Genomic DNA, 19,160 nt, shown 5'->3' with positions numbered 1-19,160 from the left:
TAATAATCCCTGAATAAAAAATAATTAGTAGCCATTAAGACAATTAAATCATGGGTGGCATTATTGCAATGAAACTTACCTGTTTCATGTTGCTATTTAAAACAAAGTAATCGAAAACACTCTAAAAAAGGGAATTTCCCTTAGGCAGATACTCTTTGCTGAGTTTTCCTGGTCCAATTTTTTTTGAGTATCTACTTATGGTTGAAGTAAAAACTTGAAAGCATTTATGAGATGACACATAACTCTGTTTTACATTGGCATTCCTGCAACAGCTTGAAATAGTGAAGAGTTGGAATGATGTGGCTCTGTTTCAGTCTCTAATTTTTGGGGACCGTCACACTGAAATGCTCATGAAAAATTCCATCTGGGTAGCGTCTGTCTCACCAGCAAGCATCTTTGTTTAATAGAATTAACACATAGGCCTGTACTTGGGGCTCCACCACCATCATTTCAGGTTAACTGCACCCCCAAAATTCATTTGTTTTTATTACATTTTATGAAATCGTTCCAAACAAGGCAGTAGTGTGCTTGAAAATAATTTTAGGAGGACATATAGTTATGGAAATGTATCAACTTCAGTCATTACCAGAAAATATAGATAGCCACCTCTTCAACAATGTAGAGAGAACATATAGAATATTTCCTGGACTTCTGACCAAAGCATTTTAGGATCTGAAGGTTTGTAGGCATAGTGCAGTATTTGGAGCTCTCTAAACGCTAACTTAACTTGGCCTAAGGTTTACAACGTTGAAGAAATAGTTTGCAGGAAAGATGTCCTCACAGCGGTTCTCAAGATGTGGTCCAGAGCAGCATCAGCCTCACCTGGGAACTTGTTAAAGATGCCAGTTCTCCTCTGCCTGCACCCACACCACTTAAGGAGAAAGTAGGGGGAAGGGGAAGCAATCCATGTTTCAACAAGGCTTCTAGGTGATTCTGATGCAGACCAAAGCTTGAAAACCACTGTCCCAGAAAAACATTGTATAAGTTAGGGATCATGTTCCACTGTTATTAATAGAGACCTGAGATAATAGTGGCTTAAAGGACACATCAGTTCTTTCTCCCATAAAAGAAGACTGGAGGTAAGTAGTTTGGAACGGTTCAAATGTCATGTTTACTCTATCCTTCCCAAATAACTTGCATGCTCATGGTTTTAAAATGGCTGCTGAAATTCCAGCTATTACAAACACATTCCAGGTAGTAAGAAAAAGTAAGGGAGATGCAGGGAAGGCAGGTTAGGTAAGTCAGCTTTAAGTGTGTTCACAGATGCCCCATCCAACGACTTCTGCTTGTTCTCGTTTGCTACCCCTAGATGAAAGGAAAGCTGAGAATGAACAGTTGGTCATATTGTTGCTCAGAATAAAACCACATAAGCCAGGGAGAACTGACACTAGAAGGGTCCAGCAGCCTTTAGATCCTTCCTGGAATGGAGTCAGTCATCAAAGTCAAACCTTTGAGAATATTACTCTGAAAGAGCTCTTCACTAACCACACATTAAAACACCATCTCTGATCTGTTAAAAGAATGGCTGCACCCTTGCTTGAAGCAAAGGCCTTTGCTTACTTCAAGAATCAGAATATCCACTTATCAGAACAAGGACAATTTATTTCACAGAGGTTGAGCTGCGGTTGACACACACCAACTGTGTCCTACACAATTCCTTGAGAGGGGGATTGTAACATATATGACAAGCAATTGGGGAAAAAAACAGCAAAAGCCCATTGTCTTCGGGACCACAATTCCTCTCTTGGAAATGCATCTTAAGGAAATGAGTCAAGGAAAGGAGAAGCTGTATGTAGAAAGCTCTTCACAGCACTTATTTACGACAGAAAAAAAAAGGTTAAGTAGCTTACTATCCAAACTTCCCTCAATAAGGAACGGCTGAGTGAACTATGGCGTGACCATCAGATGCCATAAAAAGCACGGAGCAACACGGCAAAGTGGTTGCAGATATATTGGCAGTGGGAAGAGAGGGAAAAAACACACATGGATATGGCTAAGAGGGGAAGACGTTCAGAGAATGACAACAATTGCATCAGGAGGTTAGAATTATGAATACAAACAGTTGGTTTCAATTTCCTTTACTGTTCTGTAAGAAACAACGGCTACAACAACAGAATAAAATAAATTGACCCAAGTCACTGCCCAGGACTCTTCCTCAGGTTCTTTTCTGGCTACTTGTCCCCGGCATGGCTCCATCAGGGTGCTCCCCGGAGGGACGATGCTGCTGTGTGAAGGCCACATCTGAGGTCTTGTGAATGGTGCCCCCCAGGGTTTTATGCACCCGGGTGGGCTGCCACACCAATCACGTCTTTGAAGCAAAGCTCAAGCTGTTTGTTATGCATCAATGACAGAGGAATATTTTTGCAGTAGCAGGAATAAATTTGCAACCATCTACTCTCTCTCTCCAGGGTTTCCTCATCATCAGTTTCATGAAACTAGAAGCCAACTGTCCCAGTGTAGATCTACAGTAGATCTGTAGACACCAAACGGAATAAAAAAACAGGGAATTGCTTATCTCGGAATCAAGCTTACAGGTGTTTAATATGATGCCGCATACCTACCCATCCTGCCACGACTGCTACCAAGAAAAGTTCCACTTCTTCCATGAGATTCTTGTGGATTTGTGTGGTTATCCAGCTTGGCAAGAGTGAGCGTTAACCACAGGTTAAGAGTAGATGTTAATTTTTATGAAGTTAAAGATTCCCAAAATGGCCTTCCTCCTTGAGACGGATTGTAATTGATGAGCATGACACGCAGACAGCTTGCCAGCTGGGGAGGCTGGTGACCACTATGGCTTTAGAAAGGGCGAAAGGAAAACACTGGCCAGGGGGGTTTTCAGGGTGGGATGGGGGCGTGGGATCAGAGATGCCAAATAGTCCTCAGCCTAGGAGAGCTAGAAAAGGAGCTGTTACCCAGGACAGCAGGAAGCTCGGGAGGAGTCCCCCACCAACGAGGCCTGAGGACACCGGGGCAGCCAGGCTCCTGTGTCCATGGAGCTCACAACCCTGGCAGGAGCCCTGGTGCAGGCAGAGAAAGAATCTTGGTTTTCCAGGGACAGAGGGACCTGAGATAAAGAGGTCAACCTCCACTACTAAGAACTAACCTCCCTAAAGTAACCAAGTAAACAAGAACATTTATCTAGATAACCTTAGAGGAGAAGCCGATCTGAAGGAGAATGAAGACAGAAATCCTGGAAGAGTCTTTCAAATTGAACTACTCAAGCTGTGTGCCTATATTCTGTCATTCCGAAGTGAACTTAACTGCGCTCTTCAAATGCTGGGCAAGAGTCATCAACGGAAAGAGTCTTTGTGGGGAACCAGCACAACCAGAGGAAGGAAACGGCACAGATGCCGGGCTTTGGTTTGGGAGCACATTTGGGTCTACGACACTGGAGAATCAACATCTTGTCGCGGCGCAACACAGAAATGCAACACCAGTTATTTAAAACTCACATCATGGGGAAAGACGACTTTCGAGAACAGTAAAAAAGAAACGCACAAAATAGGAGATTTAGAGATCCGCTGATAAAAATGTTAAAAAAAAAATTTAAACTCATTCCATCCTCATCAACAGCACCAACAACAGTTGAACATACATAGGATACCTTCGCTTTACATTCCCAAAGAAGACTGTCATTTTTGTTTACTATGAAATATGTCTAAAAATAAACATATATGTATGCATAATATTCACATTCTGGAAGGCAAGAGAAATCTTCAAATTTAACTTTCTAAATTTAAACATTTTATTTATACATATATTTCACTTAACCAAAATATTAAAAATAGCAGCAATACTGGTCTTTATTATAATATTACAGTAGATTGTTCACATAATTAGATATAAGTAGCTCTTTCGTTATTATTAATACAATTTACAAACTCCAAGGTCCTGGTGTCATTGCCAAATAAGTTAGAGTCTAGATTCAATAAATACTATGCAAAGAATAATTATAAAACACACACGCAGAACATTCTCCAGACCAGAGGGAATTGTACCAAAAGGTTTTAGAGAAGCATCAGGTATAGGGCGGTTTGAAGGCAGGCAGGGAACCTGTAGGATTCCCAAGGCAAGAGAGTAATCTGAGAAGCTCCCTGAAAGGTCAGGAACTGGATCCCAAGAAACATGTCAATGGGGAAAGGAAGGCACTGCCACCTCTTCACGGAGACGTGTTTCATTTGAATACGGCATTAAACCGATTAACAACTGGAAAGTTTCCCGATAAACGAGGGATAGACTCATTTCTCACCAGGAGGCCAGACCCTGGACCAGGAGGTCGGTGTTCACTTTCAGCATTTACACTTAGTCTGAAGACCAGAGGCATAAACACCAAGATTTCAATAGGACCTTGCGTCTTTAAGCCATGATGGCTGGAGAAGTATTTCTACCCCAACTCCCATCTCTGCCCCTGGACCAACCTGCTCATTCTAGCGGCTTAGAAAGAACCCTAGATATGGTGACAGGGGTTTCTTCGTACCTGGATTCAGTTACGGAAGTGGACCCTGCAATTGTGGCTTCTTTTCACATCTCGAAGGTTTTTCAGAAAAGGTAAATGTTAAGTCTCACATGGGGTTGGTTCTATATTTGCCTTATAATAAGACTGCTCCCTGACATTTCAATGGTTTGTATGGATTTTCAAACTACTTCATAAACTATTTCCATTGATTCTACAAAAAACTCGCGAGGAAGCCAGGACAGGCAACCAACTGCTCACTTCCAACACCAGAAAACGGAGGCTCCTGGAGACCAAGGTGACCGAGGCTTGTCATGGTCACACACTGGCGAACAGTAAGGATGCTCTGCAGAACTTAGCTCTCTCCAACAGTTACTCATCTTTAGGAACAGGAGCTTGGTAATACCTGTTTTCTGAAGAATGAAGTAATTTGAAGGGGGTAGGGAAAAAAAGGAAGAAAAATGGGTTCAAGAGAAGAAGAAACGGAGAGAAGTGGTGCCCACTTGGCAGTTAATATCATAAACTTGCAAACAAGCAAAGTACATTTCACACGTAGAAGAGACATTTAAAAAAATATTTAAATACTTCAGTCTTCCAAAGAGTCTCATATTGGCCTTGATTACGACATCCTTACATAGTTACTGAGGCTGACATCGAAACATAACATCACCAAGAAATTTTTACGAGTTCCACAATTTCCCAAGAGACATAAAATGATTATAGCCTGTTCTCAGGACCCCATTCCTGTCCCATTTCACCTCCAGCACAAAACAGTTACATTAAAATACATGTATATTTGGGGGCCAGCCCCATGGCCTAATGGTTGAGTTCGGTGCGCTCCACTTCAGCAGCCCGGGGTTCGTGGGTTCAGATCCCGGGTGTGGACCTACTCCACTCAGCCATGCTGTGGCAGCAAGCCACATATAAAGTAGAGGAAGGCTGGCACAGATGTTAGCTCAGGGTGAATCTTCCTCAGCAATATATATATGTACGTATGTATTTGTGTATATTTGACTCATTTGGTAGTTTTCTAAGGTATAGGTTTTACAAAATATCTTTAATGAATATTCTTGCTATGTCCTTAAGAAAATTAGCATTTTTCTCTCCGGATTTAGGCTGAGAAGAAGACTGCAAATAACTTAGAACTTTTATAATTTTACATTTGGATTCCACTTGGATAGATGTTGGAGAAGAAAAAATTTTAAATGATCATAATAATTAATTTAGAAAGCTATCATGTTTCACAGAACACTGTCAAGAAAATTTACTGACTCTTAGCTTGTTAGTTCCATAAAGCAAAATTATACTAATTCCATTGTAAAGAAACTCATGTATAACGATAATTCATGAACTGGAAGACGTAGGTTCAATGTTCTGGAGTGTGACACTTTGGACTACTAGTCATTTCTTATTTTTAATCAGTAAACATGTTTTAAAGAAAGAGTTGAATTAAAAAGGAGGCCATTCACGGCACCATTGTAGAACACGACGCAAAAGTCATACAAATCTTTGTTCCTCTTCAGGCATCATCTGTCCCATCTCCTACCCACCCCGCAGGGCCTCGCTAACATTCACACACTATAAATGCCCCACCACAGTCTCCCGACCCTGAACTGAACCAGTGAGGCACCAAATGGTCGACTGTGCTTAGCCAAGTAGGAAACTGGGCAAATCCTCTGAGCTTTTCTGAGGTAGTGGAGTCTCTCCTTGTAATATTCTAACCGTTACGAAAAGTCAAGGGAGCTGAATGAAGAGACAAGTGGAGCATTGGTCAGTGTACTTACAACGCTGCTCTGAGATGGGTGGTTTCCATGGCTGTATGATTACCATACCCTTCAAAGCTCCAGCAGAGCCCTGTCATGCGGAGGACTTAAGACACTAGGCTGCTGTGTCATTAGGGTAAGCCACACCTCCTTGAGGGAGAGTGTTGTACAACTCAAGAAACTTGGATCCAATTCCTACATGTTTCTAAAAAAGTGCCTGGCAAAGAGCAGGAGCTCAATAAATATCTAATGACTAATCATTTAAGATCTCTGATTTAGCTCAGTGAGATTATCAGCAAAAACCAACATAAAAACACCCAACCAACTGCAGGGTAATTGTCACCCAAGGCTAGGTCACTTTCCCTTGTGCATGGAATCACAGACACCCTTCCGGCCCCAGAAGGGTAAGCTCAGATGGTCCTGGCCATGGTAGTACGCAACTCCACGTTCACTCCGCTTATCAGACAGCTTACTCCCATCATGATTTTACCATGACGTGACTGTGGGATTTTCATGCATAAATCACTTTTCTGAGGACAAAGTGATCCACTCTCTCTGTTGTTCTTCAAGCTTTTCTGCCAAGCATTTAATCAAGACAGGGTCCACCTTAGAATCAAATTTATTAGCAAACCAATGTCCATCTTTTATAAGCCACCTTAATTCGGCTGCCCCGTAGATACACACACTGCGGAGGTGAGAGCCCGTGCACCTGGGGTAGAAAAGGCCTTCGTGATAGTTCCATTTGACGAGGCGGGTCTTACTCTGCAGGTCAGACACATCCTGGGCTGACCGAGAAATCTCTCCAGGTACTCCTGGCACCCGAATTAAGGTCGCCCAAAAATGCTCATCAGGCGAGTAGGTGTCTTCAGACCAGGCAAAAAAGTCTTTGACGAGGGAGGTGTTGAAAACGTATTTAACAAACGCTCGACTTAAAACAAAATAAGCGCTGCCAACGAATATCTCAATGTCATGAGGAGGCGCGTCCTTGGAGACGTTCGTCCTCACGGGAAGCTTCACATATTCGTAAGGCAGCTGTCTGAGTTCGTGGCGGTACGTGAATCTTTCTATCTTACTGTGAGGGGGTTTCACCGTCTCTAACATATTTGCTCCATTGAGTTTCTTCAACTCTGACACTAATTCAAAGTTTGACTTCAAAGGAAAATCTTGCCCACACAGGTTGATAACGTATTTCCACTGAACTGAAGACCTGAGAAGGTCGGACAAGCAGTTTAAATCAGCCTGGAGTCTGGAAATGTGGGCATATTGCACAGTCTCTAATTTGGAAGCAATGAAGATATTGGAGAAGCACTTAGCCAGGTTGTTCATGGCGACTTTGAAGGCCTCGGGTGACTTTCGGTCATAATGGATGCAGTAAATGTTGTGCCGGTTGTATATGGCCTGGATCAGCCTTTCAACCATAATAGCGTCTTTGTGAACAACCAAAGAATAGGCTATTGGGAAGCTCTTCTCCTCCCTTGAAACCAGCTTTTGATGGTACCGTCTGAGGGTCTGATAAATGTCACAGTCACTGGTCATTGCCCCGACATCATCATCATCCAAGTCGATGATGTCTCTTCTTCTTATTTCCAGACTCTTGCCAATTTCCAAAGGCTCCTGTTCATAGACAGCAGAACAGTTAACTTCATACCCGGCTTCACCCTTAACTTGGGTGTATCTGTTTCTCACAAACGGCGAGGTACTCAGGGAGTACTCGACCAGGTAAATGCCTCTCTGAGGGAAGAGGAGTCTGCTTACGTTCAGAAGCTTCAACAAGGAGAACAGCCACAGGGTTAAAAACAGGACAAAAACTTTCTGCTGTAGGGGGTATTTAAAACAACATCGGAATGTCTTCATTCTGGAAGAGGAGAGAATGAATAATTCAGTTGAAGTATTCAGAGAAAACTAGTTCAGTTCACCCAAAATCTGCTAGGTGCCTACCTCATGGCAGGCAGAATGCTGGGCCCAGAGACGCATAAAACAAGGTTCTTCCCCTTGAGAGAATTCAGAAATAAGCAAATGGAAATTTGGAGAACGGCTGTATTTTGTGGTATTCTGTGTTATCTATACCTAATTTTGAGAAGTCTTGGATACCAAATAGAATGGAAAATAATGTAAGCTCCTAACATATAGGTAAGTATCTTAATTTTCTACATTTCTGCTTAGCATATTTGGGGAGGGATTGCTCTGGTCTGGGCAGAGGTCTAGAGAATTGGATGTCGTCAAAGACGCTTGGAGATGCAAATGACCCTCCTGACGCTAAAAGGAACATTCATCTTGATTCTACCTTCAGATCCTGATTGGATCCAGGTCTGAAGTCAGACGGGAAAGCCCAGTGAATCCTCCTGCTGGAGACTTAATGTTTGTGTCCCCTCCCAAATTCCAACGTTGAAACCTAATCCTCAATATGACGGTATTAGGAGGTGGAGCTTTTGGGGGGGGGGGGTGATTACGTCTTGAGAGTGGAGCCCTCACGAATGGGACTAGTGCTCTTATAAAGAGACCCCAGAGAGCTCCCTTGCCCCTTCCACCATGTGAAGACACAGTGAGAAGACTGCCATCATGAACCAGGAAGCGGCCCTCACTGCTGAGGATCAAGGCTGCCCCTGCCCCAGGGAGAGAAGCCCAAGGCGTCCTGCCCTACAGACTGACCTATATCATCCTCCGGGAAGCAAAGGATGCCCTGACTTAATCCGATCTGATTCTTATCCAAAGTTACAGGACCACCCAATACCCAGACCCCACCTGCACTGATACCATTTTAACGATTTTTTTCATGATCTTTCCTTTGCCTTGTAAAGAAATAACTCACATACCCATGCCTTATAAATTTAGCCCTACCCTCAGCACATTGCTGGTCTTCACTGCCCATGGGTCCTGTCCCCACGCTGCAGCTCTTCACTGCCCATGGGTCCTGTCCCCATGCTACTCCATGCTATTCTCTGAATAAAAGAGCACTACTGCCAGACCTTGAGAGTCCAAGAAATCTTTCTTTTGACTCCTCGACTCACCGAGCCCACATCACTCACCAGGCACCAAATCTGCCTGTGCTTTGATCTTGGACTTCCCAGCCTGTACAACTGTGAGAAATACATTTCTGTTGTTTATAAGCCACTCAGTCTGAGGCACTTCGTTACAGCAGCCTGAACATCTAAGACATCCACCTTCAGAAATAAGAGCAGGGGGCAGACACCCAAAGGAGCTAAGTAGGTGTTGACGTTGTAAAATTTTGTATAGGTATACCAATTTGGTAAACCTGCACATTTCTCTTATTTTTTTTATTTTGCTAGCCCCCATTGCCTCACAGGGACTAGAAATTTAGCTCTTAGAATGAAAAGAACCTGACTCTCGTTGAGATTAGGTGTGTGTGTGGCGGGGGACTACGGAGGGGACAGTTTGGGGTATCTGTCAGTTTTAAACACACCCACCCAGAAGTGCTCATGTGTGTGCAAAGAAGGTGTGTGCTAACCAAGGGAAGGACACAGTGTGCTTACGTGGGAGCAGCAGGAAGGGGTCCAGGCAGCACCCCCCACGGCTTGAGGACAGGAGGGCTGGCTGAGCTCCAGCACTGCTTCAAAGAGGTTCAAATACTGAGCAGTGGTGAGGTCTGAGGAGCCCGCACGCAACTTCCTAACCCATCTCAATAAATCTTAAATGAGGACATAACCATTGTACCCAGTCTCCTTAGAGAGGATTAGCAACAAATTTGACCCTGATTTATGTGTGTAGGTTTCTTCCATATAGACCAGGTGAGAAAGCTCTCTTGGGAATGACATACCCTCACTCGCCTTCACTTGAATCACTCTCCTTTAAAGAACGACCCCTTATTGATTGACAGCTGTCCCGCAGGATCTGAGTCCTCTCCGGCCACACCCCAGTGTCTCCTCTGTGGGTTTTCCCAGGGTCCGGCTCTCAGGGCACTGCTCTGCTCAAGCACACTCTTCCTCTCTGGATTTCAGCTTCCGCATACACACTGCCAACACCTTTACCTCCAGCCCTCACCTCTTGCCTAAGCTTCCAAGGTGAACATCCAGGGCTTGATGGACATCTCCACTAGATATCCTGCAGGCACTCAACGGGGTCTGTAACTGAACCTGACATCTTGACCTCTCCTGCGTTTCCTTCTCAATTTATGGGGAGACCACCCACTCAACAACCCAAGCTTGAAACTCGAGAACCAGCGACTATTCCATTTCCCTTACAGCCACATTAACAAACTGCTTCATAAACACGCCTCGAATCCTTCCCTCTTCTGCTTCCGCGCTACCAGGTCCAGACCACACCGTTGCTGGGTCAAGGGAGTCCCAATCAGGCTCAGGGCTCTGGGTCCCCTGTCAGGTCTCAGCTTTCTGCTCCTCCTAACCAAACTGAACAGGTAGGGTTCCATCCACTTGGGTTCAAGGCCAAGGTTCCTGCCCATTGTTATAAAGCCGTGGGAAAACTGACTCCCGAAGGACCAGGCAACACAAATGGATACCAGCTCAACACAAGGTTGACACAAGGGAAGCCATATTGTATAAAAGAAACCATATTGTAACTTTAAATGAACTCTAACTAACTGGCCTAGACATGCTCTGTAGATTTTGTGGCCCTTCCCAGCTTCTTTAAGATGCTAACTTTGTTCTCCTGAGTTCCTGAGGAATGTGATGACCCCGGGCAGAGAGTCTGTGCTAAAAGCCATCATCAATAACAACTGAAAGATCAGGGTATAGAGCAGCTGCTCCATTCTCTGATGCATATCCACTAAAACAAAGGACCTTCAGGAACTGGGACCAGATGTCTGCCCCACCCAGAGACCAGCCATCTCCCCACCCGGAGACCAGCCCCATGTATAACTGGTCTGTAGTCTTTGTTCTGGGAGACGGTTCTTTCGGACACCAGTTGGCCATCTTCCCTCTTACAAGCAAGCTGTAATAAAGTACTTTCTCTCCTGCCACCTTGCCTCCTGACTATGGGCACGTCTGGTGGTGAGCAGATGAGCCCACACGGGCGGTAACAAAACTGCCACCCCAGAAGCCTGAGCACATGTCTAGAATTAGCACATGTGACACAGGAGCACATGTGACAAAATAAGATTTAGAAGATTAATCGAGCCCAAATCAATCAAACTATCATTCAACTATCTACCTATCTGATGCGGGGTCGGTGAGCCGAGGAGACGAAAGAAAGATTTCTTGGACTCTCAAGATCTGGCAGTAGTGCTCTTTTATTTAGAGAATAGTGTGGAATAGCATGGGGACAGGGCCCATGGGCAGGCAGAGCCGCTGCTGCTGCCCCAAGTTGAGGGTTAGGGCTAATTTTATAAGGCATGGGTATGTGAGTCATCTCTTTACAAGACAAAGGAAAGCACATGAAAAAAGTTAAAATGGTATCAGTGCAGGTGGGGTCTGGTCATTGGGTGATCCCATGACTTTTAGACAAGAATCAAATCGGATTAAGTAAAGGTTAGAAAGGTTAGAAGCCACCACCCTAAATCAGTTACATGAGCTTGCCAGACAGCAACCAAATTAAGTTCTTGCCTTCCCCATTAAGAGTTTCTAGGGACAAGGTCATCTCTCTTCTTCTTCCTGGTACAGAGAGGGAGGCACCTTTTACAGATAGAGATTTACCTTACAAATGTAAATGTTTCCCAACAAGGGCAAGTTCCATTCCCCAGAGCCTCCCTCCCTGTCCCAGTTTATCGAAAGCAATCAGCCCAAAACAATCCCGATGCCAAAGAGACGTATCCTGGGGTGGCCAGTTTCAGGTCCCTACAAGGTCATCCCCCCTTCCTTCACAAATGCAAATATCTCTCCAAGGGCAAGCAAATTCCAGTCCTGGAAGCCTGCTTCTCATCTGCAGTTTTTAAAATTAACCAGCCTAAAATCCTCATCACTATCCACCTATCTATCCCATCATTGTCCTAATTCATGTTAATTAGGCATAAATAGGAAACAACTTCCATAAATGGCTAGAATTAGAATGACTTTTTTCTTTTTTTTTGAGGAAGATTAGCCCTGAGCTAACATCTGCTGCCAATTCTCCTCTTTTTGCTGAGGAAGAGTGGCCCTGAGCTCACATCCGTGCCCATCTTCCTCTACTTTATATGTGGGGTGCCTACCACAGCATGGTTTGCCAAGTGGATCAGAACCAGTGAACCCGGGCCACCGCGGAACGTGCGCACTTAACCGCTGTGCCACCAGGCTGGCCTGAATGACTCTTACTCAAAGTAAATTTTTGCTTTTTCTTTTCTCATTTCATTGGTCCATAGAATCTCTAATTAGCGTCAGTTAATGGTTCCCCCTGATACCACAGTAAAATGAAAAGACCTCACATTTCTTAAGAGGTTTGCAAGTCTTCAGAGTCCTCACGTCATTTGTGCCGTACCATTTAACTGCCATTCTCACACATGCACAGGCAGAGGCCGCTCCCTGTCCTCTCACCCATTTCTAAGGCCTGTGCTGCCCCCGCCCGTGCGGGCAAGGCCTGGAGCCCACACTTCCTGACTCAGCTGCTGCCTGGAGAGTCTGCGTTGAGCCAGGAGGCCATGGCTGCCTGCCTAGTGGGGGAAGGTGGCAGGGCACCGGGAAGGGAGAGGTGGCAGGCACACGGTGAGAAGCCCTGTGGGAACAGGCCCTGGATCCCATGTCTGAGCTTCGCCAGCCAGCACGAGAGTTCATCTTCAAGGAAGGAGGGGAGGGACTCGGGACAGCCAGGCACCTCGCCTTCTCCTCTTCCTTCCCGCCCTGGCATCTGGAGCGACAGCTGTCTGCCCACCATTGGCCTTGGAGAGCAGGGGAACTGAGCAGCCTCCAGTACCGACCATCCCAAGTCAAAGGAAGGGCCCTTCCCTTGCTGGCCAGGGCCGGCCAGCCCTCTGACTGCACGCCTTGCTTTTCCCAGGTGGAAGGAAGTGGGCAGGAGGGGCCAGCCCTTTGGGATGAATGAACTTCTGTCTGACCTGGACGGGCCGTGGACCTCTTCCCAGCTGCGTGAAGATGTCAGCACATTCTCCTCCGGCATGAGGTTGAGACCCCAGTTCTCAACCTTGCTCCACTTTCTCTGGGATGGAGCCTCTGCGTGACACCCACGGCCCCTCCCAGTCACCCCTCCCGGCCGGTTCTGTACAGGGAGCTCCTGGAAGTGCACAGCCAGGGGGCCAGGAGCTTAGGGGGCAGAGGGAGCCGGGCAGGCACCACCTCCCTTCCCTGCTACCTGCAGTCCAGGCCTGCAAAGCCCCAAAGGCCCCGGTGTGGAGGATGGGAAGGAGCTCCTGAGGCCTGGCCCAGGTCTGAGCAGGGCTCAGGCTGGCAGGAGTGCTGGCCACGTGGTTCCTAGGAAACAGGGTGGCAGGGCCACCTTTGCAAACACCCCACCCTGGCTCCTTCCCTCTTAACGGCTCGTGGGCAGGAAGCAGGCAGGTGTTTTGCTGCCAGGAAGTAGTCTGATAATAACATTACAAATAATTTCCCACCCCTGGGAGAAGGGGTATTTCCCCTCCCACCTGCCCAGGCAGACAAGGAAGGCTGAGCTGCTGTGGAGTTTATCACCAAAGAGGTACAGGCTCCTGTGATGATGGCAGAACTGGGAAGGAATTGACAGGAGGTCTGATGGCTACAGCTCAGCTGAAAGAAGGTCCATTTGGATAATTCAATAAAAACCCAGCAAGGATGCTGAAGGAAGCATTTTCCCAAACCACCTTCTTTCCCAGCCCTCCCAGGCACTGTTTACAGCCTTAAACGAAACGGCAGGCCCACAGAGGTACACCCCGGCTAAATGGTTCTATCTGCACCCAGGGCTGAATGACCGCAGCCATTAGTGGCTCTTCAACAGACTCTCCTTCATCAGCAATTTCAAAACCCGGGACAGTCAAAGGAGTGCAAGCTTCCTGACCCAGGCAAGGAAGGGGAATGGTAAATCACAAACTTCTCCCCCAAAGTCTCGACATAGATTCAATATTAGAATTATGCCTGACTGCCTCCATGTAATGCTCTTTACTAATTTAATTATCTCATTATTATTAAGGTAGAATCACTCAATAAAGAGTCGTTACTCGGGACACTGTTCCTAGAACTCTGGATGTAATAACTCAGTCCCCCCGCAGATCAACCAGGTGGGGAGGACCTGCATCCCTCTCTTACAAGTCAGGAAACTGAGGCACAGGGAGATGAAGAAATTGCTTCTTATTGATTTAGAAATGTCAGGCTTTTGTTTCCTTTTAAAGTCTTACAAAGAAGAATCATTACTTAAGACACTAATAAAAAGATGAAGTCACTGAAAATAGGTCCTGATCTAGTTGAACAAGCTACAGTCCTTCCACTGCAGCTCCTCGAGTTCAATAAAGCCATTGATTCCCCCTGATGACACGCTCAACACCAAACCCAGAGAAAGTTCTGGAGTAAGAGTGAGACCATTAGTGGGAGGATGAGTCAGCCGAGATGAATTTCCTCAACACCCCCACACACCCGAAGAGTCGTGCAGAGGAGCAGAAAGGCAAGTCCTGGCCCAGACGGCCTTTGGTTCCCATTGTTCTAGAGGGAAGACTGCAAAGGCCAATACCCATCGGGCTGAGGGGTAAACAGCCGCCACACACAACACAAGAACGGCGTGATACAGACGGAGGACGAGCAGTCCTCACAGAAGGGTGACAGCCTCGGAAAGGAGAAAGTTTTCCATCCTCTGTTTATAAAAGTAAACACTGCCATTTAAAAAAAAAAAACCCAGAAAGTCAGAAAAGCCTGAAGAGGAAAATAGAGCTCACCAGTAACCCACCATCTGGCAATAACATTCTGTGGACAGGGTGTCCTTCCAGACTGTTTTCTATAAACACACCTTTCTGGCTTGCTTTTTAACCAGAAGCCTCAGTATACAGGCACTGTCTTATCTGTCTCTTCCATTTCACAACAGACTGTGAGTGAGTCCTTTTCTAAACTGGGTCTGTCAACTGTTGGAAAGTAAACCATTTCTAACTGTGGTCAACGAACATCTAAATAATAGAATTTCCTTTTCTGGGACGTCTCCACCAAAGCTTAATTAATTAACTCATAATTCCTGAAGAAGCCTGGGAGCAAAATCCTAAAACCAACAAGGACTTCAATGGGGACTGAGTTCAAATTCCTTCCTCTCTAACTGGGGAAATGAGGCCTGGCCATCCGTTAGCATCATTTTGTTCTTGGATGGCGCGAACACGTCTCCCCCATTACACACGTTTGTACATCACTGGTCCCCTCGAGGGAGGGGACAGAACAGAGACCTCTGCTCCCCACATCCAGGCCCCTCATGGTGGCATTCAATCCATCCTGGCCCCATTGCTCCCTCAGCTGAGATTGTTCGGGCCAAAGTCAACACAAATCTTTATGCTGCCAGTGTGAGGACACACACCTGTCCCTTCCTGACGGTAAATGCTGAGCGCGGGCCCCATTTACATTATCTTATTTATTCTGTTCAATAAACCTATGAGGTAGGTACTATCACTATCCCCATTTTTCAGATTAGGAAGCTGAGTCATGGAGGATAAATAGCTAGTATGTGGCGGAGTCAAGGATTTTCAACTGTGGCCCGACTTCAGCACCTGTACTATAAACCACAATGCGAGGCTGCGCCTCCAATCTCTTGGCAGTAGGAGAAGCCTGTTGGTTGTACGTCCAGGATGTATTTTGAATCCACACACCGCTTTCCACTCCACGGGAACCACTCAAACCCAAGCCAGCATCGCCTCGCGCCTCCACATGAAATAGCCTCTCCCTAGCCTCCCTCTGATCCTTCCTGGGTACTGTGGCCAAAGGGTCTGCTCAACAGAAACTCGGACCACTGTCACTCCCAGGTTCACACCCTGCCCTGGGGCTTCACTGCACTTCGAATAAAATCAGAAATCCTTTCCACGGTCCCAAGGCCCAGCCAGCTCCTGTCTCCACCTTCCTTTCCAACTTCATCTTATTCTGCTCCTTTTCTTGCTCACTCAGCTCTAAGCGACATCAGGCTTCTCAAAGCTCCTAGAATCCCAGTTTCTCCTGCCTTGGGACCTTTGCACTTGCTGTCCCGTGATTAGACCATTTGTCCCTGGATCCTGGCCTGACTGGCCCCTCCCTATCTCTCACGTTGGAGGAGAAATATCCTCTCTGATCACCCTTCCCAAATCTCTCTCCCAATGATCAACCCACTTGCGTTCTCATCAGCACTTGTCGCAGCAGGAGGTACTTCGTTTATTTGTTTATTATCTGTCTCCCAGACAGGCCTTGTTCACGCTCCAGCCCAGCCCACACCCGCCTGGCCCAGGATAGTTGCTCAGTGGGACAAAGGCAGAAGGCCAGAGTCCTCGTCTGGGCTTTGCCATAAAACACTCCTCAAGTGGGATTCCGGCTCTTGTATCCCACAGTGCCACTACAACGGTCCTCTGACCTCATGTGTGTGAAAGGGCTACGGACACCAAACCAACAACTCTGGTGTGTAAACGTTGGGGCCCAGGACCTCTACAGGAGGAATGGTTTCTTGGGAAAACTGGGAAGAGTCAATACGTTGTGGTTCAGTTTTATTTTTCTAAAACAGCACATGCATTTCTCCCTTCACTCTGACATTCTAATTATTATTTGCTTTTCAGTATTTGACAACATTCTTCTTTGTTAACGTCCGCTGCATACATCGTTCCTGAAGATATACACCTGTCTTGGATTTTGAAGGACAAGAAGATAGTTACTCTAGTTAATCTTCAGCTTTTTCCCCAGTCTGCGCAATATCCTATGAAAGATCAAGAGCCAAAGAGCTCCTTTAAAACACATCCAAGAAGAGGAAGTAAAAGTGTGCAGGGCTACAGCCAGGTAAACAGCTTCTGGAACTCTCTGCATTGCAGATGCTACAAACTTTTCCCCTGAGTTCAGTATCTGTAGGGCAATTCTTCTCTAGATAGCACAGAACCGCAATGACTCCTTCAAGCACGCCTGTCCGGCAAAGCCATCCCTCAGGAGCACACAAGAAACGAGTGCACCAAGGATGCTGCAGCGACGTGAGCGCACGGAACGCTTCCCCACACAGGGCCTCCGCCAGCACCAACTGCTCAGATGACACGTCCAGTTACAATCGTCTGAGCTCAGGGAAGCAGGATGCCCCCCATCCAAAGGGGCTCTGGCTGAGGGCCCCGCAGCACGTGTCACCACATGGGCTTCCTCTACAGGCGGTGTGCTTCAGTTTACAAGCACAAACACTACATCCCTACCTTCCTTAAATAAAGGTCTACCCTACCTGCAAGATTCAAGAGTAGAGGTCTGAATGAAAACGCTGGGCATGCACATCAGTCTGTCAACTGCCTCTTTACATTGTCATTTTTCACTGGAGCCTCTTGGGTTTGGGGAGATTTATGGGATCATTTAAGGTCACATGGGAAATGAGCAACCTACATCAGGACGTATTTACCAGATGGTTGTCCCCCAAGGTCAATGGAAATCTGGGCCGTAGCAATGGAGCAAAGTGTGGAATCCAGCCAGCTTTTTATAGTCACACCAGATAGGAGATGGCCACCCTGAGTCTGGGCTTTGTCGCTTCTAGTCCACAGCACAAACACCGAAAGCTGATTGTATCAGTTGTGGGGCAAAGCCACATGGCCAAGAAGTCTTCAGCAGGAAGTTCAAAGGGGCAGAAATGACGCTACTGAATGAAAAGTTATTCTGCAACAATTTGTGACCTCATCATGTGGCAAATGATTAAATTTTCTATAGAAAAAAGGAAGGAAGGATGGGTTCCAAAAATACCTATGCCCTCAAATTTTAGCTTGGACGGAAACAGCTTAAATCAAACGATTCCTCCTTTAAAACAGGCGTTAATTAATGGATTCCATCATTGCCTCCCAAGCTTTATAAACAGCAGCTTACATTCCCTTCTCAGAATACACAATACAGAACCGAAATATATTTTATGTTCTAAATTAAAAGCGTTGATTGGGACTATTTTGGCTTCTTTTTCTATAAAGAGGAAAAACTGAATTGAAAAACATTTATGTGTATTTCTTTTAAAACCTATAGTTGAATTATCAAGCAAATTACGTTTTTCTTTTAACGATTGGCACCTGAGCTAACAACTGTTGCCAGTCTTCTTTTTTTCCCCCTTCTTCTGCTCCCTAAAGCCCTCCGGCACATAGCTGTATATTTTTAGCTGTGGGTCCTTTTAGTGGTGACATGTGGGATGCCGCCTCAGCGTGGCCTGATGAGTGGTGCCATGTCTGCACCCAGGATCTGAACGGGGAAACCCTGGGCCACCGCAGTGGAGCATGAGAACTTAACCACTTGGCCACGGGGCCGGCCCCTGTCTATTTTTTTAAAATGCATGTTTGGTGTACTAGAAAGAAAAAAAACTCCCTTCCCCAACCAAGGTCTACATGGTATGATTTCTTCTCCCCAGAAGTTTTTGGAAGCACTTACTTGGTATGATATGGCTAACTCCGTATTTGACAGTGGCCAAAATCAGCTCCTCAGCGGTTACACAGCCTCTGGGCGCTCACTCTGATTTCACCGTGTGCATTTAAAGGAGAATCTCCACCGCCCACAACTACGGGCAGAGGTGGCACAGGGACAAACATATGAACCAAGGGTACCGACGGCAGAGATGGCTCAAGGCTGGCCACACTCCCCACGGACGGATTAGACACCCCAGCTTTAGATCATCAGAAGAGCTCCTTTACTTGCTTTCTGTGTTCTGCCGATGTGGCGGGGAGCTGAGCCCGAGACTTCAATACGTTTCAACTTCCACCAAAAGATTCAAGACCGGCAACTCTGGCATGAGTTCACCATTTCGTAAAGATCAGTGGTTTTTGGTTTAAAATATACAAATGGTCCCAAGAGCTTGTGTGAGTACAGACACCATAAAGTTAAGACCTAGGAACTTAAAAATTAAGTTAAAAGGGTAAAACAAATAAAATCTGCAGTGCTCGGGAAAATTCTGCCAAAACAGGAATTTCAAAAGCAGAGATTTCGGGTAAAATG

At 46.0% G+C, this 19,160-nt stretch overlaps 1 protein-coding gene across 6 annotated transcripts in view; it reads right to left on the bottom strand.

Annotated features, from left to right (window-relative positions):
• Positions 1-533: 533 nt before the first annotated feature.
• The window catches only part of GCNT4 (glucosaminyl (N-acetyl) transferase 4), a 31,474-nt gene continuing 12,847 nt past the window's right edge, over positions 534-19,160 (bottom strand). For 4 of the 6 annotated variants that reach the window (XM_070517930.1, XM_014830125.3, XM_044778003.2 and 1 more), the window contains exon 2: positions 535-8,071. In XM_070517930.1, the coding sequence (XP_070374031.1) occupies positions 6,739-8,070 (1,332 nt within the window). In that variant the 5' untranslated portion in view covers position 8,071 and the 3' untranslated portion in view covers positions 535-6,738. Of the gene's footprint in view, positions 8,072-13,153; positions 19,121-19,160 lie in introns of those variants that run through there. The other 2 variants (XM_044778001.2, XM_070517929.1) reach the window with 2 other exon arrangements.

This window comes from Equus asinus, chromosome 9, assembly GCF_041296235.1.
Source record: "Equus asinus isolate D_3611 breed Donkey chromosome 9, EquAss-T2T_v2, whole genome shotgun sequence".
Lineage (NCBI taxonomy): Eukaryota > Metazoa > Chordata > Mammalia > Perissodactyla > Equidae > Equus > Equus asinus.
Note: the sequence above shows the minus strand (reverse complement) of the source record. Positions and strands in the feature narration are given on the sequence as shown.